This window comes from Mus musculus, chromosome 12, assembly GCF_000001635.26.
Source record: "Mus musculus strain C57BL/6J chromosome 12, GRCm38.p6 C57BL/6J".
NCBI classification, from domain to species: domain Eukaryota; kingdom Metazoa; phylum Chordata; class Mammalia; order Rodentia; family Muridae; genus Mus; species Mus musculus.
The window spans coordinates 38,847,275-38,870,717 of NC_000078.6; the positions used below are offsets into that span (position 1 = coordinate 38,847,275).

Here is a 23,443-nt window from a genome sequence, read left to right on the forward strand (position 1 = left end):
TAAGAGGACAGAATGTGACCCTATTTTAAAAGTGAATGAACCAATAGTTCCATGCCACCTTCACTTAGTCATTTCACCCCTACAAGGAGTTAAAATGTACAGTCAGGCAATTTTTGCATCCTAATTTAAATGAAAGCAAAGGCACACTCTTGCGCTACTCCTCCTTTAGTGGGATATGTCTTTTACCTTAAGACATTGGAAAGCTTAATTACGTTGTGCATTGACTATTACTGCAGGAGTCTAAGCAGGAGCATCAAATGAAGGAAACTGCTTTTCCTACCCCCTTGTTCAGTTTGCCTTATGAACTAATCCTGCTTTTACTCACTATTTGAAAGCAAAGCAGTTTCAGCCACCACTAAAACTGCCCTAGATGAGCATGACAAATCTTTCCTGTCTGAGCCTGGTGTACCTTTTGGAGGCTTAGACAAATGATAGCCAAAGGGGAATTTTCATTTTGTACAACTGAGCATCAACTATGCAAATCAAAGGAGTGCCTGGCATATGACATGTGCAAATTCAGAGCTGTACTTCGTGGTCAAACCTTTGCTAAAGCTGCCCAGATCCAAACTGTATTTTCCAGTTCAGCTTTTACATTGTTAGACAAAGAGGGAGAAGCAGCTCTTTTCAAAGTTTCTCGCACATGTATCTTGAGATGGTATCACTTCAGGTATGATACCTTTAGTAGTGATTCTTCATGAAGCCTAACCCAACAGTGCAGTTCGGAGAGTTAGCATTCTTTGTTCTTGACTCCACCCATACGTCATCCAAGCCTGGAGTTGCCAGCACCACTGTGCTGCTTTGAATTTTTACAGCATATTAGGTCAGCTTTCATCACCACAAGAGCTCATCTGTAACAAATTACAGACGTTGTGATTTCTGTGAGCTGATTTGGTCAACACTAATATCGTGTTTTAGAATGCTTTGATCCACAAGTTTCTTACAGCACTAAAAATCCTTTGTCCTAAATTCAATTTATATAATCCAATTTATAGACTGATTTTTAAACTTTATAGACCAGTGTTATTTAAGAACAAACGACAAGGGTTAATATTGGGGAAAAAATGAATTTCAAAGAGAGATCCTTGAGTATTTAAAATGTCTGATGGAAACTCTAGCTTAATCACAAATTTGTGATGACTGTTCAATCGATGTATTTTTAGATACCATAGATTAAGAGATAAATTTACAGAGACTATTCCAGAGTAACTTCACTAGTAACCAGCAAATCAACTAGTGAATCATGAGACTTAAGAACAGGGAATTAAGATATTAAAATATGTATTTATATCCTAAATTCTTACTGTCTGTGTATGCTTAGATGAAGTATCACTTCATATCAAGATACATGTACAGTACAGGAAACTAAAAAGAGCTGCTTTCTCCCTTTGCCTAACAATACAAAGCTCTGCTGGAAAACACAGTACTGACCTGGGCAGCTTTACCAAAGGGGCAATATTACATACAACTTACTCCATATGCTCCTCTTAAAAACCCTTTGAAAAGTCTCAGTAGCACTCCCATTTTACAGAGGAGAAGGTTGAAGAAAGAGCTGTTAACCAACCTACACAAAGCTACACTCCCACAAAATGAGAGACCTCATACTTGAATGTGCACCTAGTAGGTGACATTGTGGTCATTGGCAATCACTGGGTTGCGCTGGTCATCCTATAATTATAACCAGAGGTTACCAGAGAAGATGATATTAATGTCTCGCCATCCTAGCATGTTTCCAGAGGAGATTCTACAGTTGACTGTTACTCTTGCATTGTACTTTCTTCCACAAGTAAAGTGGAAGGCTCTGCACAGCGACACTTGCATCCCTGTCACCCATTGTCTACCTTTGAAGTCACCACTTAGCCAGTTTGGTTCTTAGTGGAACGTTTAGCAAAAGTTCAAATGTAATGCCAAATCGCACCAGTTGTACTTTTTTTTTTTTATTATTAGATAAGGTAGAAATGAAAGCAGCAGGCAATTTAATTAGCAGTAATTTTTCTGGGCGAGTCATTACTTTGATGAACTTCAGAGCAATGTTTACGGCCCCTAATTAACCATGTTAGTCATTTGATTGAATAATCACTTTGGAAATGTTTCTACAATTTGATTAGAGTCTGACCCACTCTGATAGTCATAAATTAACTGTTATCACTTTAGAATAACATGACTTTAGTTATTCTATGTGAATAAACCTCCTAGCCCTGTCCTTTATTTAAAAAGGAAAAAAAAAAAAAAACCAATCTGGCTTCTCTGGACTATATAAATGGCATTCATTTTAAGGGCAGAGTAGATTTCAAAATGCTAGCCAAGGTCTTGCCTTTAAAATATTAGTTGTTAATTTTATTTGCTCTCATGTAGTAAATGGTAAGAATTGGAAAAGCACACTTTTCTCCATAAATTGCCACTCATATCCTTGTAAAAATGTAAATCACACGTTGTTCTTTGGAGAACTGTAATGAAGATCCTGGCCTCAGCCCTATTATGTGTTACTGATTTTGAAATAAATTTAGATTTTAGAGATACCTATTTAAAACATGGAGATGAAGAGCTACAGTTCTCGAAGAACATCACAGTGGGAGAGAAGCAACAGAGGGAGCAACTGCTTTCTAGACGCAGGATTAGACTAGCTGTGCATAGAGTATCTTCGACGCTCTTGTTTGGTTTTCCCAGAGTACGGTAATTTTACACCATGTTAGAACATTCTCTGGGTATCCTTCCGCCTTGAATTCTGGGTTCCTCGGAAATGTTTGAGTGTTCTCCTAGCCCCCCCTTTTTTCCCCTCGGGATGGAAAGTGTATCTTTAGCCACACCAACATGGAATAGACTTCAGCCTCTGTCTTTTCCTCTAGCTTCCTCCAGAGCTGCCAGCTGTTTTTTACAGCCGTACCCCAGGTGTGTAGCCGTCAGAGAATTTTTGTGGAGTGGTGGCATCAGTATAGTGAAAGGCTTGCCTCTGAGCAGCTGTTGCACTGCCTGCAATCATTAACACTGTCCCTTCCCAGGCCCAGCTGTTTTGAGGGACCTTTTGCCTGGCAATAGATCAGAATAACATTAAAAATTAATGTGAAGCTTGGTCATTAGTTTGAAGTTGGGGTAAAGTGGCTTGCTAACTATTCGGCCAATTATCAATACTACCAGGAAGAGAGGCACTTTACCTTCATAGAGTCAGAATTATGTTCTATGTAATAAATTATATGGACCACGTTATAGAAAAATGTGTGTGTGTTTAAGTTTCACACTATCTTCATCATGTAACCTACGATTTATTATGTACTTTCATTTTATGTATTTAATTTTTTTTTTGATGCTGGAGATTGTACCTAGGGACTCGTGCATGGTGTGCAAAGGGTTCTACTACAGAGCTACCTGCCCAGCCTCTTACTGCCTCGGCTCTAATTGGTTTTCTTGCTTTTGTTTCTGAAACGGAGTCTCTGTGTAATTCAGACTGGCCTCAACTTCACAATCTTTCTTCCTTAGCCTCCTGAATACTAGGATTATAGGTGGTTACTACCAAATCCATACTTTTTAAAATGTTAGAAGTGTGGCTGACTGGAAAGATCTTTTAGATTAAACCCATATGGGTTAAAATATTTTTATGGTAAAAATTGCTCATATTTTTGTTGACATTAGTACAAAAAATTATTATTTGTCACCAGACTCCTCCCTAAAAAATACTGACATTGAAAATGAAAAATTCTAGACCAAGGGGAAAACCAAGCCAAATAATAGATACTGATTACCCATTGTTACAAGGAGTGTGTAGATAAATAGGTCTGAAGAGACAAGGGTTTTTAAATTCAATCCTTAAGAATGGTGTATTTTAATTACAGAGTGGGAAAGTGGGAGTATTTTTCATTAAATAGTACATTTATGGCACACCTTTAGTTTTTTTTTAATGTTGCTAAAAAAATTTACTAAAACATACAGATGATCTAATTGGCTTGATCTTAAACATTAATGCATTCAAGAATAGGGAACCTGAAACTTTCTGTTTTGAAGAATTAGTTTTAAGGAAAGTGCTCTAAAATGAAGTACTAAAAACTAGGGATTGGAGCTCAGAAGAAGAGACTTCTAAAATATGGGGAGGGCTTTCTATTGGGGGCTGCCATACATCTGCTTCTGGTTTCAGAATGAATCTCTTCATTTCACTAGGAACTAGAGAGCTGTAGTAGATGCCAGGGACCATCTCTCAACCCTTTATTCTATAGCAATCCAAGTAAAGAAAGGTTTGTGGAAATTTATGCAGTTTGTAAGGACTTGATGTTTGATCCATTGTCTCCTGCTCTGTGTTTATTTCATTTTCCTGTGTCAAAAGCATTGAGCATGGTCAGTTCTGAGTCAGCACCTGAGCCAGGCCCACAGTTAGCCCTTTGCTTTCTCTTCCAGAATTCTTGGCCTTGTAGGAGAGTCTTTCCTGGGACAGGCATTGTGAAACTGCTTATTATGTACTGTCCTTTCATAGGCTTTGAACATGATCTATACTCTTAATAAAAATGAAAGGCCAGACATGCTATTATCTGAGGAAAACAGTTCAAAATTATCAAGATAATTTATGAGGTTTAATTATTCTGTCTTTTCTTAGTAATTTCTGTCTAGTATTCATGAAGTCACCCATGTCTGAACCATTTAGCACTGGGCATAGAGAAAATACTGAGAGATATATAAATTCATTCCACTTGCCCTTAAACATGCTAGTGTGCCATCCATATGGTATTGCTGAACTTCAGCAAAGGTGAGTTGGTAAAACCGTGTTGACTTGCTTATTGAAGAGATTTAGCCTCTCCTATGATCCATTTAGCTTTACGTACTTGGAGGCCCCACTGAAAATGTTTTCCACATTCTGACAGACTTGATCATTGGTGCTCTTGATATTTCTGTGCTGTTCTGTGTATTTTACCTGCTCTTCCTTTCTAATGTGCCTTTCTATGACACATTTTGTTTCCTCTTTCAGAAGTGCCTAGCTGCCACTCCATTTATATGAGGCAAGAAGGCTTCCTGGCTCATCCAAGCAGAACAGAAGTTAAGTTCATTTTATAAGATTGCTTATAAATAACATTAAAAGTAATCAGATATTCCAAATATGGGTCTACTTACTCATTCATTGTGTGCCTTGGGAAAATGCAGGTATGTTCCTAAAACATATATAAAATAATATTGTTTGGGGAGATAGAAGATGAGTAACAGCAGAGTGCTTGACCAATGTCCCCAAGGCCATGGGCTTAGTCCCCAGCAAGGTGACATAAGCAAGCACAGACCCTGCTCTATCGTTGGAAGATGAAAAGATAGTGTTTCCCATCTTAGTGGCTTGTATTTTGCTGTGAGCATGAGTCTTGTCCACACCCATAGCTGTGTTCTGCCAGCAACTTGCACTCTGTCAACTAGAAACAGCTCCTTCCAGATTACCCACCTTATCGCACTCTACCGACAGGCATCTTGGAAAATATTGAGCTATGGTCTTATAAGCCTAAGTCATACTTTGAAGTAAAACATGGTAGTGTGACTTTGCCTTTCACTGTCCTGAATTTTGTACCTTTTGGAAAAGCAATTATTAAGAATGGGTTCACATAAGCTGTGTAGAGACAGAATTTTTATTCTAGGTAACCACAATAGAATACTCTGCTCTAATAGACTTTGACATCTGCAACCTAAGAGACAAGAAATGATTATCTGGAAATTATCTCTACTGAAGGATTCCTGGAACTATGTGCATGTTTCTTCAATAAAATTGCCATAGATAATACCTTTTCAGTTAGGATTAGTATTCATGATTTTATATGAATGATATTAATAGACATTTACTGATAGCAAAAGACAGTACATCTAAAATACTTGAGAGGAAAAGCTTTGCACCAATGCAGTGTGGTTATTCTTGCCGATGTTATTAATATTATAAACCTACCATAGAGAACCTTGCTATGGTTGAATTGTATGAAATTTCTTCCTATAAGCAAAGGTGACAATTAGGTGAATAAAATATATGTGAGAGAAAAAAGGCATTATTAGAAGATATTAATTTATTTTTACTTTTTCTATGAGGTGAGTTATGTTATAGCACAAAACAAAACAATAACATCCTCTCTCTTACTCTCTAGCCTATTAATGATGAGATGGAGCTGAGGAGATGACCTCATGGGTGGATTTGCTTAACACCAAGCCTTGCAAATTTAATTCAATCCACAAATTCACATGGTGGAAGGAGAAACCACAAGCTGCCCTCCAACCTTCAGGGCCATGCTGTGACTTCCATGAACACAAAACACATGCACACATCCATGCACACGCATGAGAGCACACACCCACCCACATGTATACACACTGTGTGCACACATACATGTGCATGCTCGTGTATGTGTGTAGACAGTATAATAAAAAATATTTCAAAATGATAATGTTAGCTTTCCAAGATATTTCTGTAATGAAGTAAACGGTAGACTAAATGTGTTTCAGAGTGCAAGAACAAGACCAGAAATTGGCTTTGGTGTCCCTCTCTTGAATAATGAAACAAAGAAGAAGCCAGGAAATAAAATGATGCATTATTAAGCATAGGTTTGATGGGATTTTTGTGAGGTCTCTGCTTAGGGTCAGCAGTTATACATCTCTGACGTTTATGTATCACTGTGCTATGGCGCCCCTCTAAATTGGAGTGCATGAAAATCATTCTGTACTCACACTAGCTCTACCACTCTTATACCCACTTGATAGATGGAGGCAAAGAGCCAAACTAATGTCTCAAATATCAAATGGCTAGAAGGAGACGGAGTCCGTTTCAAGACATTGTGTGTGTGTGTGTGTGTGTGTGTGTGTGTGTGTGTGTGTCAGTGGTGGCTGAAGAACCTTTGAGCATAATTTCATATTCTCCCATTAATGATACATATTGTTTTCCTTCCACAGGCTGCATGTTTGAGAAGGGTCCCAGGCAGTTCTATGATGACACCTGTGTGGTCCCGGAGAAGTTCGATGGTGGGTTTCTCTCGCTTTACACTTTGACTTTATGAGCGGAGACCACTCTTTCCTTTTCTGAAAGCAGTTAACATTTGTACTTAGGGGGTTCTTATACACACCATTTGTCCCACCCTCAGGGCTGTGCAGTCCTTCCTCCTCCCCTGACTGACCTCTTAGGTTCCTTTTTTGGAGACGGGAGAGAAGATCAGCATTGTTGCTGTGCTCTGTGCTGAGCAGGGCATCTTTCCACTGCCCTGCGGAGCACATGCAGCTTGTTATTTGAGATTTACTGAAAGCCGATCCTGTAATTAACAAAGCAGAACAGAAAGCATGCTACTGTGGATGCACCGATGACTAATGCAGGCCCTTTCTTTTTATTGTTCATGAAAAGATGCATTATGGAGCACAGGAACGACATAACTGCCCATTGAGTCTACTGATTGCTTGCCCCCACACCCCACCAAGGAAGATGTACATTACTAATGTAGCATTATGTTGTAATTGCTTAAAAGGAACTTAGGAACTCATTACCTTTTAAATATCTCTTGCTAGTACAACGAATAGGTCCCCGATATTAGAAAACATCGTCAAACTAGATAGAGTATTCTTTTCTTGACAAGCATAGTGGCAAAAGCTGACATTTACAAGGAAGCTTTGGGAAAAAGTGAACAGTTAATTCATTTAGTGGTTCTTCGGAGTGGTCTCCATAGTTCCTGCTTTGATTGTCAAACAGGAAATGAGCAGGGGCCCTCTGATTAGCTGATTGCAAAAACTTTGGGGATCTAGGCTGTAATGACTTGGGCGCTCTCAGAGGTTTTAATTGTCATTATTTAAACAGCAAAGTGCATGCTCAGATTTCTCTTCAATCTCATAATTAGTTCTTGAGGGCTTAGCTCCTAAGCTTCTTGCTGCTCTCGTAGCTTTTGGGAAGGATGGTGAGTTTTAGGAAAATCTATTTCCTTAGCCTTCCTTACGATGGCTCAATTTATTAAAGGTCATGGAGTTGAAACCCCAAAGGGGGTCCCTTTTTTTTGTTTTCTTCTACAATATTTACACTTCGGTTTCAGCAGCATGAGTTGTGTTAGCTGCCACTAACAGCACAGCATCACAACTCTTAAATGTGGCTCTTTCTGTGGACATGGAGCTTAAAACTTGCTTTCTGGACTGTCCTTTCTTCCTTTCATTTATTGTGAGTTTTGCATCTTAAATAATCTTAAGCTCAGTAAGGGCATTCAAGGAGGGAGGCTATCTGAAAACTGTGGCAAAACAGAATGCTAGTGCCTACGGAGCTGGCTGTCCTTCTTCCCTGTCTTTCACTGTTATTTAACTTTATATTATACATATTTATGTTCAATATATATTTGCCTCCATGAAAAAAATTAAGTACTAGAAGGAAAAGTCTGAGATAAATAAAACTGACTTTAGATGAACAGAACACGCAGACACCTTGTTAAGAACAAATGCAAATCACCCTTTGTCAGTGGCTGTTGACTGAATGTTGGTGTGTGCGTTTGTGTGCCTTTTAAAGTATTGGTTTTTTTTTCCTGATCATGTGACAAGGTGTATTTCTACTTAACAACTACAAGAAATTTTTAGAGAGCTTGTGATTTACATTTATTTTGTAGTCCACACTTAATATGAACAGAGGCAGGTGAATATATGCTTCCTGAATTGTTTCTTCAACCAGGAAGAAAAATTCACACACTGACCCTGAGCGATCTGTAGGCATTAGCTTGTCAGTCTCCAGTGCAGGTAGGCCCATACAGTTCTGAGAAGCATGGCTGGAGCTGGAAGGAAATGAGCAGTGCTCAGAACATCAATGGCTCTGTTTTGTTTTCTTTTGCTTTGAGCTAAGACAGTTGAACAGGAAAGTGAGAGTTAACGCCAGTACTCATGCTAGACACTTTTCTATGCCATAGGAGGTAAAGGCGGCACATTTTTTTTTCTTTGCCTAAAAAAATCTATTTTACAGAATGTGTTGTTATATACCATGTAAAATTGGCTTTTAAGAAAAAAAAAAGACCAACAAACAAAATTAAATAAGCAAAACACACGTAAGTTTTGTTCATCAGGAATGTTGTTTTATTTATTGCCAAGTGACAAAGAGTGGCTTCTGGAGGAAGGTGCAGTAGGTGGAATGCTGCCACTGCTGCCACTGACTCCCGCAAGAGAGAGCTTCCTAATTCATACAAAGCACAGGCCACACAGAGTTTATGATATTACCAAATTTACCTTGAAATATGCTCACTGAGATATTCAGTAGTCGGTCATATGCAGGTCAATAAAGTATTTGCAAATTACAGTTTGTAGAAATTAACTGATACGAGTAAAATGCCCAGAGCTTGAAGCTGATTACTCTTCTCTTAGTGTTAGTCAGAGCCAGAGAAGCAGCATTTAATGAAGCAAACAAGCATGATTGGGCATGATGGCTTGTAAAGGCACGAGGGAAGGATAGACAGTTAGACCAGGTTGTTAGAAGCAAATGATGATTATGAACATATTCCTTACCGGTGTACATTTGTATTAGTGAGAATACATATTGTTACGTTGTCCACAAGTTTGTATGTATTGGTTTGCTTTTAATCATTTGATTATTTTAAATCTGTATGTAACGGTGCTGTTTACAACCACGATGAAGTGATTGTGTTTAGCAATTTTCATGATTGATTTGGTGTAAATTTTACACAGACGGCATAATCGTGCTTATAATCATTTATTTTTTAAATGTAGGGGACATTAAGCAAGAGCCTGGAATGTACCGGGAAGGACCCACGTACCAGAGGCGAGGATCCCTCCAGCTCTGGCAGTTTTTGGTAGCTCTTCTGGATGACCCTTCAAATTCTCATTTCATTGCCTGGACTGGACGAGGCATGGAATTTAAACTGATTGAGCCCGAAGAGGTTAGTCTAAGTAGATTTTGAGTAGGAATCTGAACAGTAAACATCTGTTCAGAGGACTAGTTTTGCAGTAGAGGACAGGCTTCACACCAAACACACATCAAATACTCAGGAGTGGGAAAACCGTTGCTAATTGTTTGGGTGTCTAAATTTTCTAAGATATTTAGAGCCCCATGTGACTATAAAGAAACTTTGATTTCCTGTAGATGCACTTCAATGATGGAAGGGAAGAACCACAAAATTATCCTGCTGGCAACATAGGCTAACGATGCCTAACAGAATAATCACAGAGCTCTTTACCGTGATGGGAATGCATGATTTTAATAATCAAAGCTAGACTTGGACTGGAGAAGTTCAATGTGGCTTTGTGTCATTTAAACAGGCATTTTCCTCCACCTGCAATTAAAATAAACTGAGCAGAAACAGAACACTTTACATTTGTCATATGTGTTAGGACAAGAGACATTACTGAATAATATCAGTAATGTTCGAGCCACTCAGGAGAGACAACATTCTGTGAGTGAGTGACTATATCTATTTAGCAGCCTATGGTATTTATGTGTTTGAGTCTGAAGAGAAGAATGGAGAATCTGACTAGGTGACCAGTCAATGCCAACACATTCTGAGTTTTCTTATTATTTAAATGTGAGAAAGATACAACATCACATCTGTTTCATACAATTGATAGTTCATCCACTTTGCTGTCACAGATGCATAAAATCAATAACAAGACTCAATAATTCAGTCAGTTGACTACTTTCAAATGTTGACAAGCTCACTAGGAATTGTGCAATAGGCACTACATGTTCCCTATGCTTTTATTCCACATCTGGGAATCCCTAGGGGCCTGAGAAGACAGCTCAGTAACTAATGTGCCTCTGCACAAGCATGAGGACTTCAATTCTGTCCCAGGAAGCCATGTGCAAGCATAGCAGTTGATCCCAGCCCACTAGGGCCAGACACAGAAAGATCCTGGGGACCCAGTGGCCATCTAGTCTAGCTGAATCAGCATGGTTCCATGTTTAATGAGAGATCTTATCTGAAAAGGCTTGGTCGAGACTGATTGAGGAAGACACCTGCCATCAACCTTGCTCATATATGTATATACCACATACCCCCACAGCCAAAAAAAACCCTGAAAATGTTAAATAGTCTATTTCTTATTGGTGCCTACTTCATTCTTAACAATCATATAATCAAACAATGATCATGATGTTTCTTCTGATTTCTTCTTTGGAAAGAACTCTTGAATTATTTTAGTCTGTGTGGCCCCACAGGTCCTCTCTAGTCTCCACTACATAACAAATCTTTCCGTGATGAGCACCACAATCCATGAGTGAGGATTTGGAAGCTACCATACTGTTCAACTCACAGGACTTATTTTCTCATCTTTCACATGTCAGTATAAATTATAATGATTGAAATTCCGAGTCTGCCATGCTTATCTGCTCTGTCTGCTTGGATACCAATAGCAAACACAGCTCTCTCTTTCAGGTATCTGAGATAATGGTATATTACTTACAAATTAGTCAATCATCCTAGGCAATTTTTCCCAGAAACACTCTTTAACATAGCAAGACCCTTGCTAGATTCAACCATGGTCTTTTGTTGACGCTCGAGCTAGTTGAACATCAGGGCAGTCAGATTGTCAGACCCCAGGCTCACTGTCCCATAGCTAAGCATGACCTTCCAAAGTAATTTGATGGGCTGGAAGATACAGGTCACTGGTGCAGTGCTAGCCTTGAGTTCAAACACTAACACCAAAAAAATGTATTTATTAATATAATAAAATAGAGTTATACTTAAAGTATTAAACTGATTCATTTAATGTCACTGGCAGCGAAAACGCATGCCAAGACACTGTTCCCTGTGTGCTCCTATCTAAAGTAAGACATGAGAAAGTCTTCTTTTCATTTTGAGAGTCCATGTTAAAAACCGTTCCTTAACTTTGAGTGATTGTATGTATGGCATTAGTGGTACTTAGGGGGAACCAAGTGGATGTAGTTTTTTAACTGCCTGGAACCTATTTAGGCTTCCTGCTAATTTTAGACCCTTTTGTCTACATTATATACACATATTGTTGTCTATTTTTACCTTACGTTTGTGCCAATTGTGACACAAAATATGTCTAAGAACAGACTTTCTTTACATACAGACTAATAATCCATAGTGCTGAGAATCTATTGGCATTATAAGAAGCAGACTCTCTTAAGGTATTCACAGCAGTTCTGTCCCTCTCCAGAGACTTCTATGGTGCCTTAAAGTTCATTGCCTTTTAATTTTGAAGAGAACTCTTAAATGGCAAATTCTAATAAAGACTAATTGGTAAATGCTGTTTTTCAGGAACTGTTGCTTAACAGAATTTTTCACACTTGCGAGCTTTTGTGGCTAGGACACAACTTGGTATCTCTATTGAGCAACTGATAGCCTTCATTACACTTTTGAAGGATTTTACTTAAAAAAAAAAAACCTAGAAAACAACCCCAACAAAACAAAACTCCCCTCTTCTTTCCCTCCCTCCCTCCCTCCCTCCCTCCCTCCCTCCCTCCCTCCCTCCCTCCTTCCCTCCTTCCCTCCTTCCCTCCTTTCTTCCTTCCTTTCTTCCTTCATAGTCTATCCCTCATCTCCATTCTGTTCCTCATTTCAGGGTCTCATAGCCCAGGGTGGTCTAGAACTCATAATCTCCTGCTATAGTCTTAGTCTCATATTCAGCTCCCAGGTACTGGAATTTCCAACACACCTCACCATGCCTGGCTTGCTTTCCTTTCATTTTGGCACCTGTCCCTGCTGCATTCACTATTGCTTAGAGCATTTACTGTAAAGATTGTGGAAAATTAAGATGTGTTCTCCCCTTTGACTGCTGGCTTGAACGAATAGTTTTGTTTCTGCTCGATCGTATCACTACTCACAGAACAGTACACCAATCCATGTGATTCAACATGATTATTTGTTCATTTCGAAAACACAAACTACTTAAAGATGGGTGGGGTGGGGTGTGGGTGACAGATTGCTGCTAACCAAGGGAAGACACGAGCAGAGAGATGATTCTCAGGACTCTTTTTGTTGATAGGACATAACTTGGAATTTTGAGGAAACAAAGGCTCATGCTCTGTTTTGGGCTTGCTCAGGCTGAGCATGATCTTTCCTCAGACTACCAAAGAATGAGGCTTAATGAGATCTAGACTGCACTGGGGTGAGAGAAACAGGCTCCTCTCTCTGTATGCCTCCGTCAGCCCAGCGTGATGGTGAAGTGGAGTGGTGCCATTGGGAAGGAGAAGTGGTTTTAAGCTCTGTTGGAAAGCTCTGTCCTAACCACATCCATCTCTATGACCGTCACATTTGAAACCCTTCTGAGACCTTTATGAAAGCCACACTGTGGACATTCTGCTTTAAAAGGAAAAGACTCATATACATGGTGACTTTTCCACTTCCGCCTTATTTTTAGCATCCAATTAATGTTTCCTAAATGAGTTTAATTTTCCAGTTTGGGGTTGGCTATAGTTTTCTTAGATGCTGATTTAGGCAACAATTATTTGTACTTGAGCTTATTAATTGGCATACTGTTCCCCCTGCTGCCTCACTGCCAGCTGCTGGTCACTCTTTCTTCATACAATCTGAGCAGAGTCTTTTTTTTTTTCTTTCTTTTTTTAACAAATGCAATAGAACACCTTTACAAAGGGATCATTAAGCAGTTCCTAATCTGGGATTTCTTTTTCTTTTTCTTTTTTTTTTGTCTGAAAGTTCAGGAAGGAAAAGACTGCTAGTGTATGGCAGAAGGGAAAATCTGCCTCATTTTGGTGAATTGCACAGTCTGTTCTTTCGTGATGCAAACACATTCCCTTATTTCCATTTAATTTCTATCCAAAACAATGGTGACAAAGGATCCTATTGTGACGTTGAAAAGAGAGAACTGTAAGCCTGGTTTAAACCAGGACACAGGGAATTCACAACATGAAGGCTGTTGCTGTTGCTCTTTCTTTATGCCTTAGATTTGAAAGGTGCGTTTAGAAGTCATATATTTATGAACTCTCTCTCTCTCTCTCTCTCTCTCTCTCTCTCTCTCTCTCTCTCTCTCTCTCTCTCTCTCCTCTTTGTGTGTGTGTATGTGTGTGTGTGTGTCTAAGTGTGTAAGCCAGTTTAAGACTCAGCACTAACAATAGGATTCTGTTTTGGTGGCAGGTGGCCCGGCGTTGGGGCATTCAGAAGAACAGGCCGGCGATGAACTATGACAAACTTAGTCGTTCTCTCCGCTATTATTATGAGAAGGGAATCATGCAAAAGGTGAGATGATGATTCATTAAAGCTCACTGTGACGGTGCCCATTGGTCTCCACGTCATATTTTTAGAGAGCACATTATCAGGGCTTTGCTTCAGTCAGGCTTTCCCCCATGCTGACACAACTTGGCTCCTGCTTAGGATATCAGGACTCTATTTATAACTTCATGGACATTGGACATAAATGTATAGTGGTATCTACCAAATGACAATCTTTCTGGAAGCTTTCACTTTGCTACACATGGTAAACAGGTAATTTCAGTATTGATACTGGATCTCCAGGTCTCTAAAGGCTGTAATTTTATTGTACCTCAGAGTCACACATTTTTGAAATGCTTGTTTTTTTTTTCTTGTTCTATTTCTTTTTTGCCCCTACCTTCCTTTGGTTTTTTAAGACAGGGTTTCCCTACAGAGCCCTAGCTGTCCTGGAACTCACTCTGTAGACCAGGCTGGCTTTGAACTCAGAAATCCACCTGCCTCTGCTCCCAGGAGCTGGGATTAAAGGCATGCGCCACCACCACCCGGATCTCTTGTTCTGGTTCTTAAAACACTCAGGCAGCCCTTGTTCTTATTAGAAAAAGAAAAAAAATTTTTTTTCTTGCTAGATATCTTGCCTTATCTCATCACTTGACAGTTTACTATCCCAAACTACTTGCCTGAAATAAATGTTTCATCTTATTTGGTTCATAGAACAAAGTTCAATATATTTTAATTCAAATGAGCTTTTAATATTTAAAAGTTCTTTTGCATAAAATACAAAAACATGGATAAAGATAAAATGTACTTAAAATATAACATTTATAAAGGAGGCCATGAATAAATGAATATATGAAGATAAAACATTTGGATATTTGTTATTATTTCCTTCAGCCTTGTGTGGTCTGTGGCTTATATAGCCCTACATGTAGATATGAATCCTGCATGGAATGGACTTTGCGGATGCCACTGTTTGGTACTAGGAAGGGAGGTTGTTTATCACACCAACGTGCAAAACTTGGAGTCTGCATGTAGCTAGTAACCAATCAGGGCCCCTTAGACTCTTAGCAAGTTCTCTTAGCCTCCTTATAAGCACAGTGTGCTATTTTAAGAAACATTCATGACTTCTATGAGACTTCTTTCTAGAATGTTCTGCCTGTTTCATGATATCTCTTGCTATGGGTATCGACTATCCTCATGGCAAAGTAAATTGTAGCATAGTTTATTCAGAGGAACTCTGTGTCTCCCCATTTTATTACATAAAAATATATAATGGGGAATTACATTCAAGTCTGTATGACCATATTTGCTCATTGGCTTAAAACCTTAATTAGGCACTTGTGCTGTGTGAAAAGAGCAGTTGAATTAGAAGCCTGAAGAGTAAAATAAAAATAACCAAATGGGTTAATGCAAATGAAACATTATAAATGGTTATTAATTTCCATATTTCTGAAATAGAAATGAATGCTGAAAAATGTTTATTGTACTTCGTAGATAAAATATGTGCACATCTTGTTAAACATGTAGCAATGCTTAGAATACTTAAGCAATACATAAAATATTTAAGTATTACTATACTAATATAGTAATGTTTGTATTCTGCATAATACAATTATGTTTGCTTCTTTTGCTTATCATCTATATTTGATATTTTATTTATTTAATTTAATATTCATACATAAATATAATTTATTTGGGTCAAATATACCCCTATTCCTTCTCCTTCAAATTTTAGAAAAAATTATTATATTTATTTATTTACTTATTTATTTAGTGTGTGTGTGTGTGTGTGTGTGTGTGTGTGTGTGTGTGTACCACCAGTGTATGTGTGCAAGTCAGATGATACCTTGCAGTAATCAAGCTTGACTTTCCAATCTGTGGGTCCCAGGTGTCGAATTCTGGTTGTCAGGTTTGGTGTCAAGTACCCTTGCTGAACCATCTTGAAAATTTAAAAGTTGAAATGTAATTTAAATATCTGTCTGGGCTTTATTTGACAGATCTACCTCCCTGTTTACTTCTGATATGTTCCTCCACAAAATCCCTGTGTTTTGTCACCTCACTGTTGCCTTTAGCTTTACCTAATAACCTACAGGGCTTCTTACACCACAACTGTATCACTAACCAAGGAGGGCATCATTCACTCTGTTTGTATGTCAGCTTTAACGGGGTGGAAAGTATGGAGGTAGCATGAAAGTGTTCCCTCACAGGAAACTAGAAGGAAGTAGAAAGCAGAAGTTCCTACGATATTTGATGATTTCTGCTGCATATTGTACATTTAAATTCCTCATGATGAAATCGTTCTCACTTATTACATTGCTTCTAAGTGAAGACAACCCCAACATGTCAAACGTGTCAGACAAAACAGGTGCACTCCCTAAAGCAAACAATTCTTTTTCTGTAGCCCCAAACTAAACAGAGTGGGCTATAGAAGACTCAGAGGCATGCTGAATACAGCATTTATTTTACCTTCGTTTCCTGAAAGTAGTTTGAAAAATAGGGAAGAACGGAAACAAAACTAAGATATATTCTGTATATCTCAGCTTTTGTCTGAAACTGCCTGGTTTTTACTTTGGGACTCACTTCATTACTTCATTCCGTGTGTGTGTCTGTGTGTGTGTGTCTGTGTGTGTGTGTGTGTGTGTGTGTGTGTGTGTGTGTGTGTGTGTGTGTGAATGTGTGTATGTAATGAGGTCTAAAGGAGGAGAGTTAACTAGGTGTCTCCATTTGCTTTGAACTGTGCTAGAGTTTTTCTATGCATCACAGCTGGCCTTCCAAGGAGCCCTTCCTGTTTCAATTTCACAAGACAAGGAACTGAAGAGCAGTTTAAGAAACATGTCCAGATTCATAAACATCTCTCGGGGTTGGCTCTTTCAAACCTCTAGATATCCAGATTACTTGGACTCTAATGTGGCTCCTTTTACTTAAATTCAGGGCAACAAATATTCTAACTCTGAGTCCAGAGCAGCAGACTCCTTGGCAGTCATTCCTTGTCTCCCAAACATGCACAGAGAGTTTATAAACTGTGAGCACACTGCTTCCCCATGTCACAAATCAACTAGCAAGACCTTTTGACACAGAAACAGGAGATGGTGGATTGGTTTCAGCTATCTGAAGTTGTGAGCTATGTACACACACACACACACACACACACACACACACACAGAGAGAGAGAGAGAGAGAGAGAGAGAGAGAGAGAGAGAGAGAGAGAGAGAGAGAGAGAGAACTGTCACTGTCACACTTCACACAGGGAACTGCCTTTGTTCCCCATAGATCCCCTGGGTCTTGAGTTCCTTAGCGTTGTCTATTAATGGCAGATACATCTGTCTCTCTCTTTCCATTGTTTATCAGTTTCTACAGAAGCATTACTCTTCACAACTTAAGTTTGGGGCATGTCTTTCTCTACAAATTGTGCTACATCTCCTTTATTTCAGGCGCTTGACACATTTCCTTTTCTCATTTCCTCCCTTCCCAGTGTGTATTTTAGATTCCTTTCACTTTTTTTTTACGCCTCTTACTTCAATTTGACACTTTACACACATCCTTAAGTTTCATCTAACGTATCTTGCTTTCATTTTAAAAAGTGATGTGCTCAGGATAATGTTCTTCTGCTCCATCCTTCATTTAAATAAGGCTATGTATCTTTGGGACTTTCTTAGATGGAGGGTACACAGTACCAGAGGAAGATGCAGGAAAAAGAAGCAGTGCATCCTGGGTATCAGTGATCACTACTCTACTCTTAGGAATAAAACACATTTTTTTTTCTTTTAAAACTTGAAAGTTGTAGAAATATAATAGTAAGGGAAAGATAAATCTTAAAGAGATTTTCCAAAGCATAGATGTTACCTTTAAAACAAATAACAACAAAAAAACCTTCAATGTGAATTGCTTACATTATATCATTGATTTTTCTCCCACCAATGACAGTGTAAATGCATCTTTATGTTAAAAAGGCAAAAACAACTGCTGATTTTCTTAGTTTTTCTTAGAATTAATTATTACTGTAGCTCAACATTTTGTATTTCCCTTCATTGAAGCATGGCTTATTTCACAAAGTAAGGACTCTTCCCCCATGAAGATGTGTCTATTACTTAGTTGCATAGTCTCTTCTGGCCTCCATTTCTGCTGATCTGTTAATTCATGTTTGTTTCTCTTTCCCTTACTCCTGTGGCCTTTTCTGTGATATTCTCAGGTGGCTGGAGAAAGATACGTGTACAAATTTGTGTGTGACCCGGAAGCCCTTTTCTCTATGGCCTTTCCGGATAACCAGCGCCCACTGCTGAAGACGGACATGGAACGTCACATCAACGAAGAGGACACAGTGCCTCTGTCTCACTTTGATGAGAGCATGACCTACATGCCCGAAGGGGGCTGCTGCAACCCTCACCCCTACAACGAAGGATACGTGTACTAACATGAGTAACCCGTCAAGCAAGGCACCCCGTGCTTCGCCTCTTTTTTTTTCAAGATGCAGAGAATCACCGAATTCTCTTCGATGTTTGTTTTATTTCTGTTGTTTGTACTTTATTTTTTAAATGATAATACAAAAGGGGGCTTTTCCTGTTGCATTATTCTATGGTCTGCCATGGACTGCGCACTTTATTTGCTGGTGGGCGGGAGTAATCTAGACATTCATTCTTTGTAACAGGAAGATGGCGGATGAGTGGGCAGAAGGAGCTGAGGGATTCCTTTTTGCTTAGGCTTGGAATGGAGTCCTACAGGTTTTCTGTATGATGATGCTATATCATATTTGTTCGATTTCATAATAACGTAAGATAATTTTCCCTGGGTATCTACGGTACAGTTGATTTCACGTTGTGTAAATATCTTCTTGGAGACCATTTGCCTTGGGCATTTCCCCCATCATTACTGAGTCTCTGCAGGTGTACAAAAATCTACTGTAAATGGCAGTTTAATGTTAGAAATTACTGTTTTGCACCTCTTGTAAAAAAAAAATATTTAGCAATTGCATTTGTTGTTCTTTCTGTTTCATAATGCTTTACAGATGACTTGTAGAGGAAAACCCTAAATGTGGGCAATTCTCTCTGAAGTTGAGTAATCACCATGACTGTAAATGAGGGCCACCGTTTTGGACTCTGGCTCCAACTGAGTCACAGGCCAGTAGCATTTTATGTATCTGGTGCCATCCTGCTGTTTTGGTACTACAAATACTGTCTTTTAAATATGTTGATGCCCATCTCACTTAAATAATGACATGTCATGATCCTTCGGAATCTTCATTTAAGTGTTAAAGCTGGGATCACAATGAAGCAAAAAATAGAAAAAGAAAAAAAAATTACCTGTCTCCTTTCACTATCTTCAGTACATAAATACATTATTTAATCAGTAAGAATTAACTGTACTAAATCACATATGATGCTGTTCTAGTTACAGCAAGCACTCTTTAAGAAAAATATCCACTACACTAAATAGGTACTATAGTAATTTTTAGACATGGTACCCATTGATATGCATTTAAATGTTTCACTGCTGTGTTCTGTTGATAACATATATAAATATTAGATAATGCTAATGCTTCCGCTGCTGTCCTTTCTGTAATATTCTCTCATGCTGAATTTATTATGACCATTTATAAGCAATGCAGTTAACTACAGATAGCATTTCAGGACAAAATAGATGACTCAAACCATTTATGGCTTAAAAAAATAGCTTACCACCTTGCTATGCTATAAGCAGCTTCTATGCACATTGACAAACGAAGAGTGAGCCTCAGCTTGCTAAAGGAAACTGGGGAAACTTTTGTAACTTTTGGTGAAATGGAACATTGTTTATGAACTGTTAAAGAATATGAGGAAGTTCCTGTGTGACATAGTGCTGGCACTGATGTTGTCCTTCATCTCCTTTGGACACACCTGTAAATGTGATCAGATTGTACGAAAGACGATTCAAAGATCTGAAATCTCAAAGTTTCTGCCTTGTTTTCATTTTGTTTGCTGTTCGTTTGGTTTATTGTCCATCCGAAAATGACAGCATTGAGCGTGTGCCTTGCTGTTTCATTCACTCTGAAAACCATAAGGAAATGGTGTCTAAATACCCCCTGAGTAGCTGCTTACCAGATCCAAGCAAAGAAAATGAATTGTGTTCACTTCGTTACTACTCTGGAAGAACAGCTTCATAAAGAGCCTATAGGAAAACACTATTTCTTAGAAAACCATTAAAGACCAAATAAACCCAGGGAAGCAGTTCACCAGCACAAGAAAGAACTTGTGAAGACGAGCCCTCAGTATCCTTCCCCCACCCCCCAACCCTCTGCAGATCACAGTTGTTTCCGTAACATAACTGTCCCTTCACTTACTCTCCCCATGCACAAATGGGCACTATCCACATCCTCCAGAAATATTCTGATCCCTGCAGATGTCTATAAATGATTCCCTCGACTGTGCTGCATGTGTTTCTTCTGGCCCTTCATGGGCTGATAAGTATGCCTTAAAAATCAGGACAGCCACCATGACCATGTGGCTTTTTACAGCACTTGGACTTTCTAAGTAACCAGCGAAGTATTTATTGGATAGACACCCAAGATTGAGCTCTTGGTAAAATAGAAAAATTCTAAGTGTGGATTGACATGTAAATCATATTCAGGAGCCTTTTCTCTGTCTATAGTTCTTCCCCTATCCTTTTAATATTCTTGTCCTAGTCAATCAGAGAGGAAAATTTGGACTCTGACTTACTCTAACGGATCAAAAGAGGGATGGTATTAATTTTGATGTATAAGGAAAACTATATGTTTTATTGCAATAGGTAGTGTTTAAATGGACTCTGTAAATCGTCAGCTAGCATTAAGTATTTCTAATATGAAAAATTTCAAAATATAACACCATAAAGTGTAGAAAAACAGATTTTATGTTCTGATTTCTTCCTTTTCTTTCTCCTTCCTTCCTTCCTTCCTTCCTTCCTTCCTTCCTTCCTTCCTTCCTTCCTTCCTTCCTTCCTCCCTCCCTCCCTCCCTCCCTCCCTCCCTCCCTCCCTCCCTCCCTCCCTCCCTCCCTCTCTCTCTCTCTTTCTTTCTTTCTTTCTTTCTTTCTTTCTTTCTTTCTTTCTTTCTTTCTTTTTTTAGATTGATTAAAAAAATCAAGTTCCTGATGTTTGCAAGAGTCTTGCATTTTGTATTTCAACAGCATTGGCTACAAAGCATAGGAATTAGTAAAGTAGTCATTTTTTTCAACTTGATAAAAGAAATGGAAAGCTACATCTACTAGTGTTTGATGTCTCTAGTTGAACATCTGCATATATCCAATCATTTCTTTAAACAAAGGATGTTACCTTCCAAATATGTCATGAGAAATTATTTTCTTAAGGGGTACTTCAAAAGCAAAATCCACAAAACTGAGTATGTAGTATTTCTTAAAACCACAGAAGACTTGCTTCCTGTAGATGCTATAACAAATTTCTCAGACTTGAGTAACAATACAAATGTCCTGTCTTACAATCCTGGAGGTCAAAATTTCAAAGTCAGCCTTAGAGGGCTAAAACTAAGATGCTAGGAACAGCAACTCATTTTGAAGGCTCCAGAGAAGCCTTGTTTTTTCCATTTTCTGAGGCTATATAACAACATTTCAATTTTGCCTCCCTGTTTATGCCCCTTTCTCTGCACTCACAGATCTTTCTAGCTTCCTGCAAGAACACATAGGATGATATTTAGGGTTTACATAGAAAACCCAGGTTGATCTTCCCCTTCTCAGCCTCCTCACTTATGCTGTTTGTACCTTTTAACAGATAAACAATTCATAGGTTCTTGGGTTATAATGTAGCTATGGGGAAGATCTGGGAAAGGCTATTTATTCAGTCTTATTCAGTTTCCCACATAGCCAAAGACCCCAGAGAGCAAAATGCTAATTGATTTATTCATGGAAAAAAGTTCTAAGATTAGTACATACTAAGGGATATTGTCATGTACCATTCAAATTTCCCCTTACTTTGCATAAATACTTTTAAAAAAGTACCTCAGTATAAAAATTCTCCTATTCTAGTAAACCATCTGGATTATCACATCAAACCTTTATATGATTTAAATATCCCTCCTCTCCTGGTTAAACACGTTATGGTAGGAAAAATAGCTAACCTGTGATAACAGCAATAGCACCATTAAATCTGATGCTCCTGCCATAGTATGTTTTTGCAAAGAATTTCTTTAACATCAATGAGTTCATTCTCTATGATTGTCAGATCTGCAAATGATAACTGCTTATCAGTAAGAATAATAAACAGAATATGCTCTTGTTAATTAAAGGAACAATTCTAAAAACTGACTTGATTTCTTTTTATACTGAAGTGAAAAATATTTCTTGACTGATATCACAGTGTTTGCACCAGATTATAGGGTTCCAAACTGAATCATGTTTTTGATTGTGCAGCCTTTCCAGATTATATAATGATGAAACATATTGGAAAAAAATTGAATGCTTAGTTGAGTCCTTAATTTTTTTTAAAAAAAATCTGACACAAATAAGCTATTTTCCAGGTGCAGTTTGGCATGGACAAGAGATATTAAAAGTAGGCAAAAAATGGAAAGAATCAATTTAAAGAAGGCAGATTTGTATGTTGGACAATTGCAACAAGAATTTCATAGAAGTCAAGTTCCATAAAGGTATTTATGTTGCATTCAGTACTAAAGACATAGATAAGTGGTGCCTAGGAGGATAGAGAGAGGGTGGCTGCTTTTGAGTTCTTTGGAAAGCTGACCAAATTTAATGAGAACTCAACTACTCTTTTTAGGACTTTATTTTATTTTATTTTATTAAATGAAACTGACTTAGACACTTTAAAAAATATGGAAAAGTCTAGTTTAAGAAGAAAAATCTGATTAGATTAGTGGGTGCCTTTATAAAAATATTGATGGTTTTGGAATGCTCAATGAAAATGTATATACAATAGCTGTGGTTTAAGAATTCATATATAAGGTAGGTTTTCTTTCCGCTTATGAACTCCAATATTCTTACTTAGTTCCATTTGAAAATTATGTTACTATGGGAAGATTTTCTTTAAGTTTGCTTGGTTGTATTAAAATTATAATTATAGTTTCAGAAAGCATTATGAAATTCATGTGGTGATAGCAAACTAAATATGGTCAAAATTTAAGTCTAAAATAAAAGCCCAGAAATTGAAAATATTGGGTTGTCGTGATCACTCAGTATGGTTGCACATTCATACCCTGTGAATGCCATCTCAGTGCTGACTGCCTCTTAATTAGTTACAGTTTGAATAATTTATGACCAAACTAATAATTCTACACTGTGGTCCTTTCTTCTTCCTCTTATTTTCTGAAGGATTTAGATATCATGACACTTAATACATTTTTCCAGTTGTGTTCCAATTTCTTTAGATATATTTCATTAAATCTC

The 23,443-nt window shown here is 38.1% G+C and overlaps 1 protein-coding gene across 11 annotated transcripts in view; it reads left to right on the forward strand.

Moving 5' to 3' along the window:
• Etv1 (ets variant 1) overlaps positions 1 to 23,209 on the forward strand; it is a 90,402-nt gene extending 67,193 nt beyond the window's left edge. For 8 of the 11 annotated variants that reach the window (XM_006514965.3, XM_006514968.4, XM_006514964.4 and 5 more), the window contains 5 exons: positions 4,946 to 5,014; positions 6,886 to 6,954; positions 9,667 to 9,836; positions 14,013 to 14,114; positions 18,274 to 23,209. In XM_006514965.3, coding sequence (XP_006515028.1) covers positions 4,946 to 5,014; positions 6,886 to 6,954; positions 9,667 to 9,836; positions 14,013 to 14,114; positions 18,274 to 18,495 — 632 coding nt within the window. In that variant the 3' untranslated portion in view covers positions 18,496 to 23,209. The remainder of the gene's footprint in view (positions 1 to 4,945; positions 5,015 to 6,885; positions 6,955 to 9,666; positions 9,837 to 14,012; positions 14,115 to 18,273) is intronic. The other 3 variants (NM_007960.5, NM_001347379.1, NM_001163154.1) reach the window with 1 other exon arrangement.
• Positions 23,210 to 23,443: the final 234 nt, after the last annotated feature.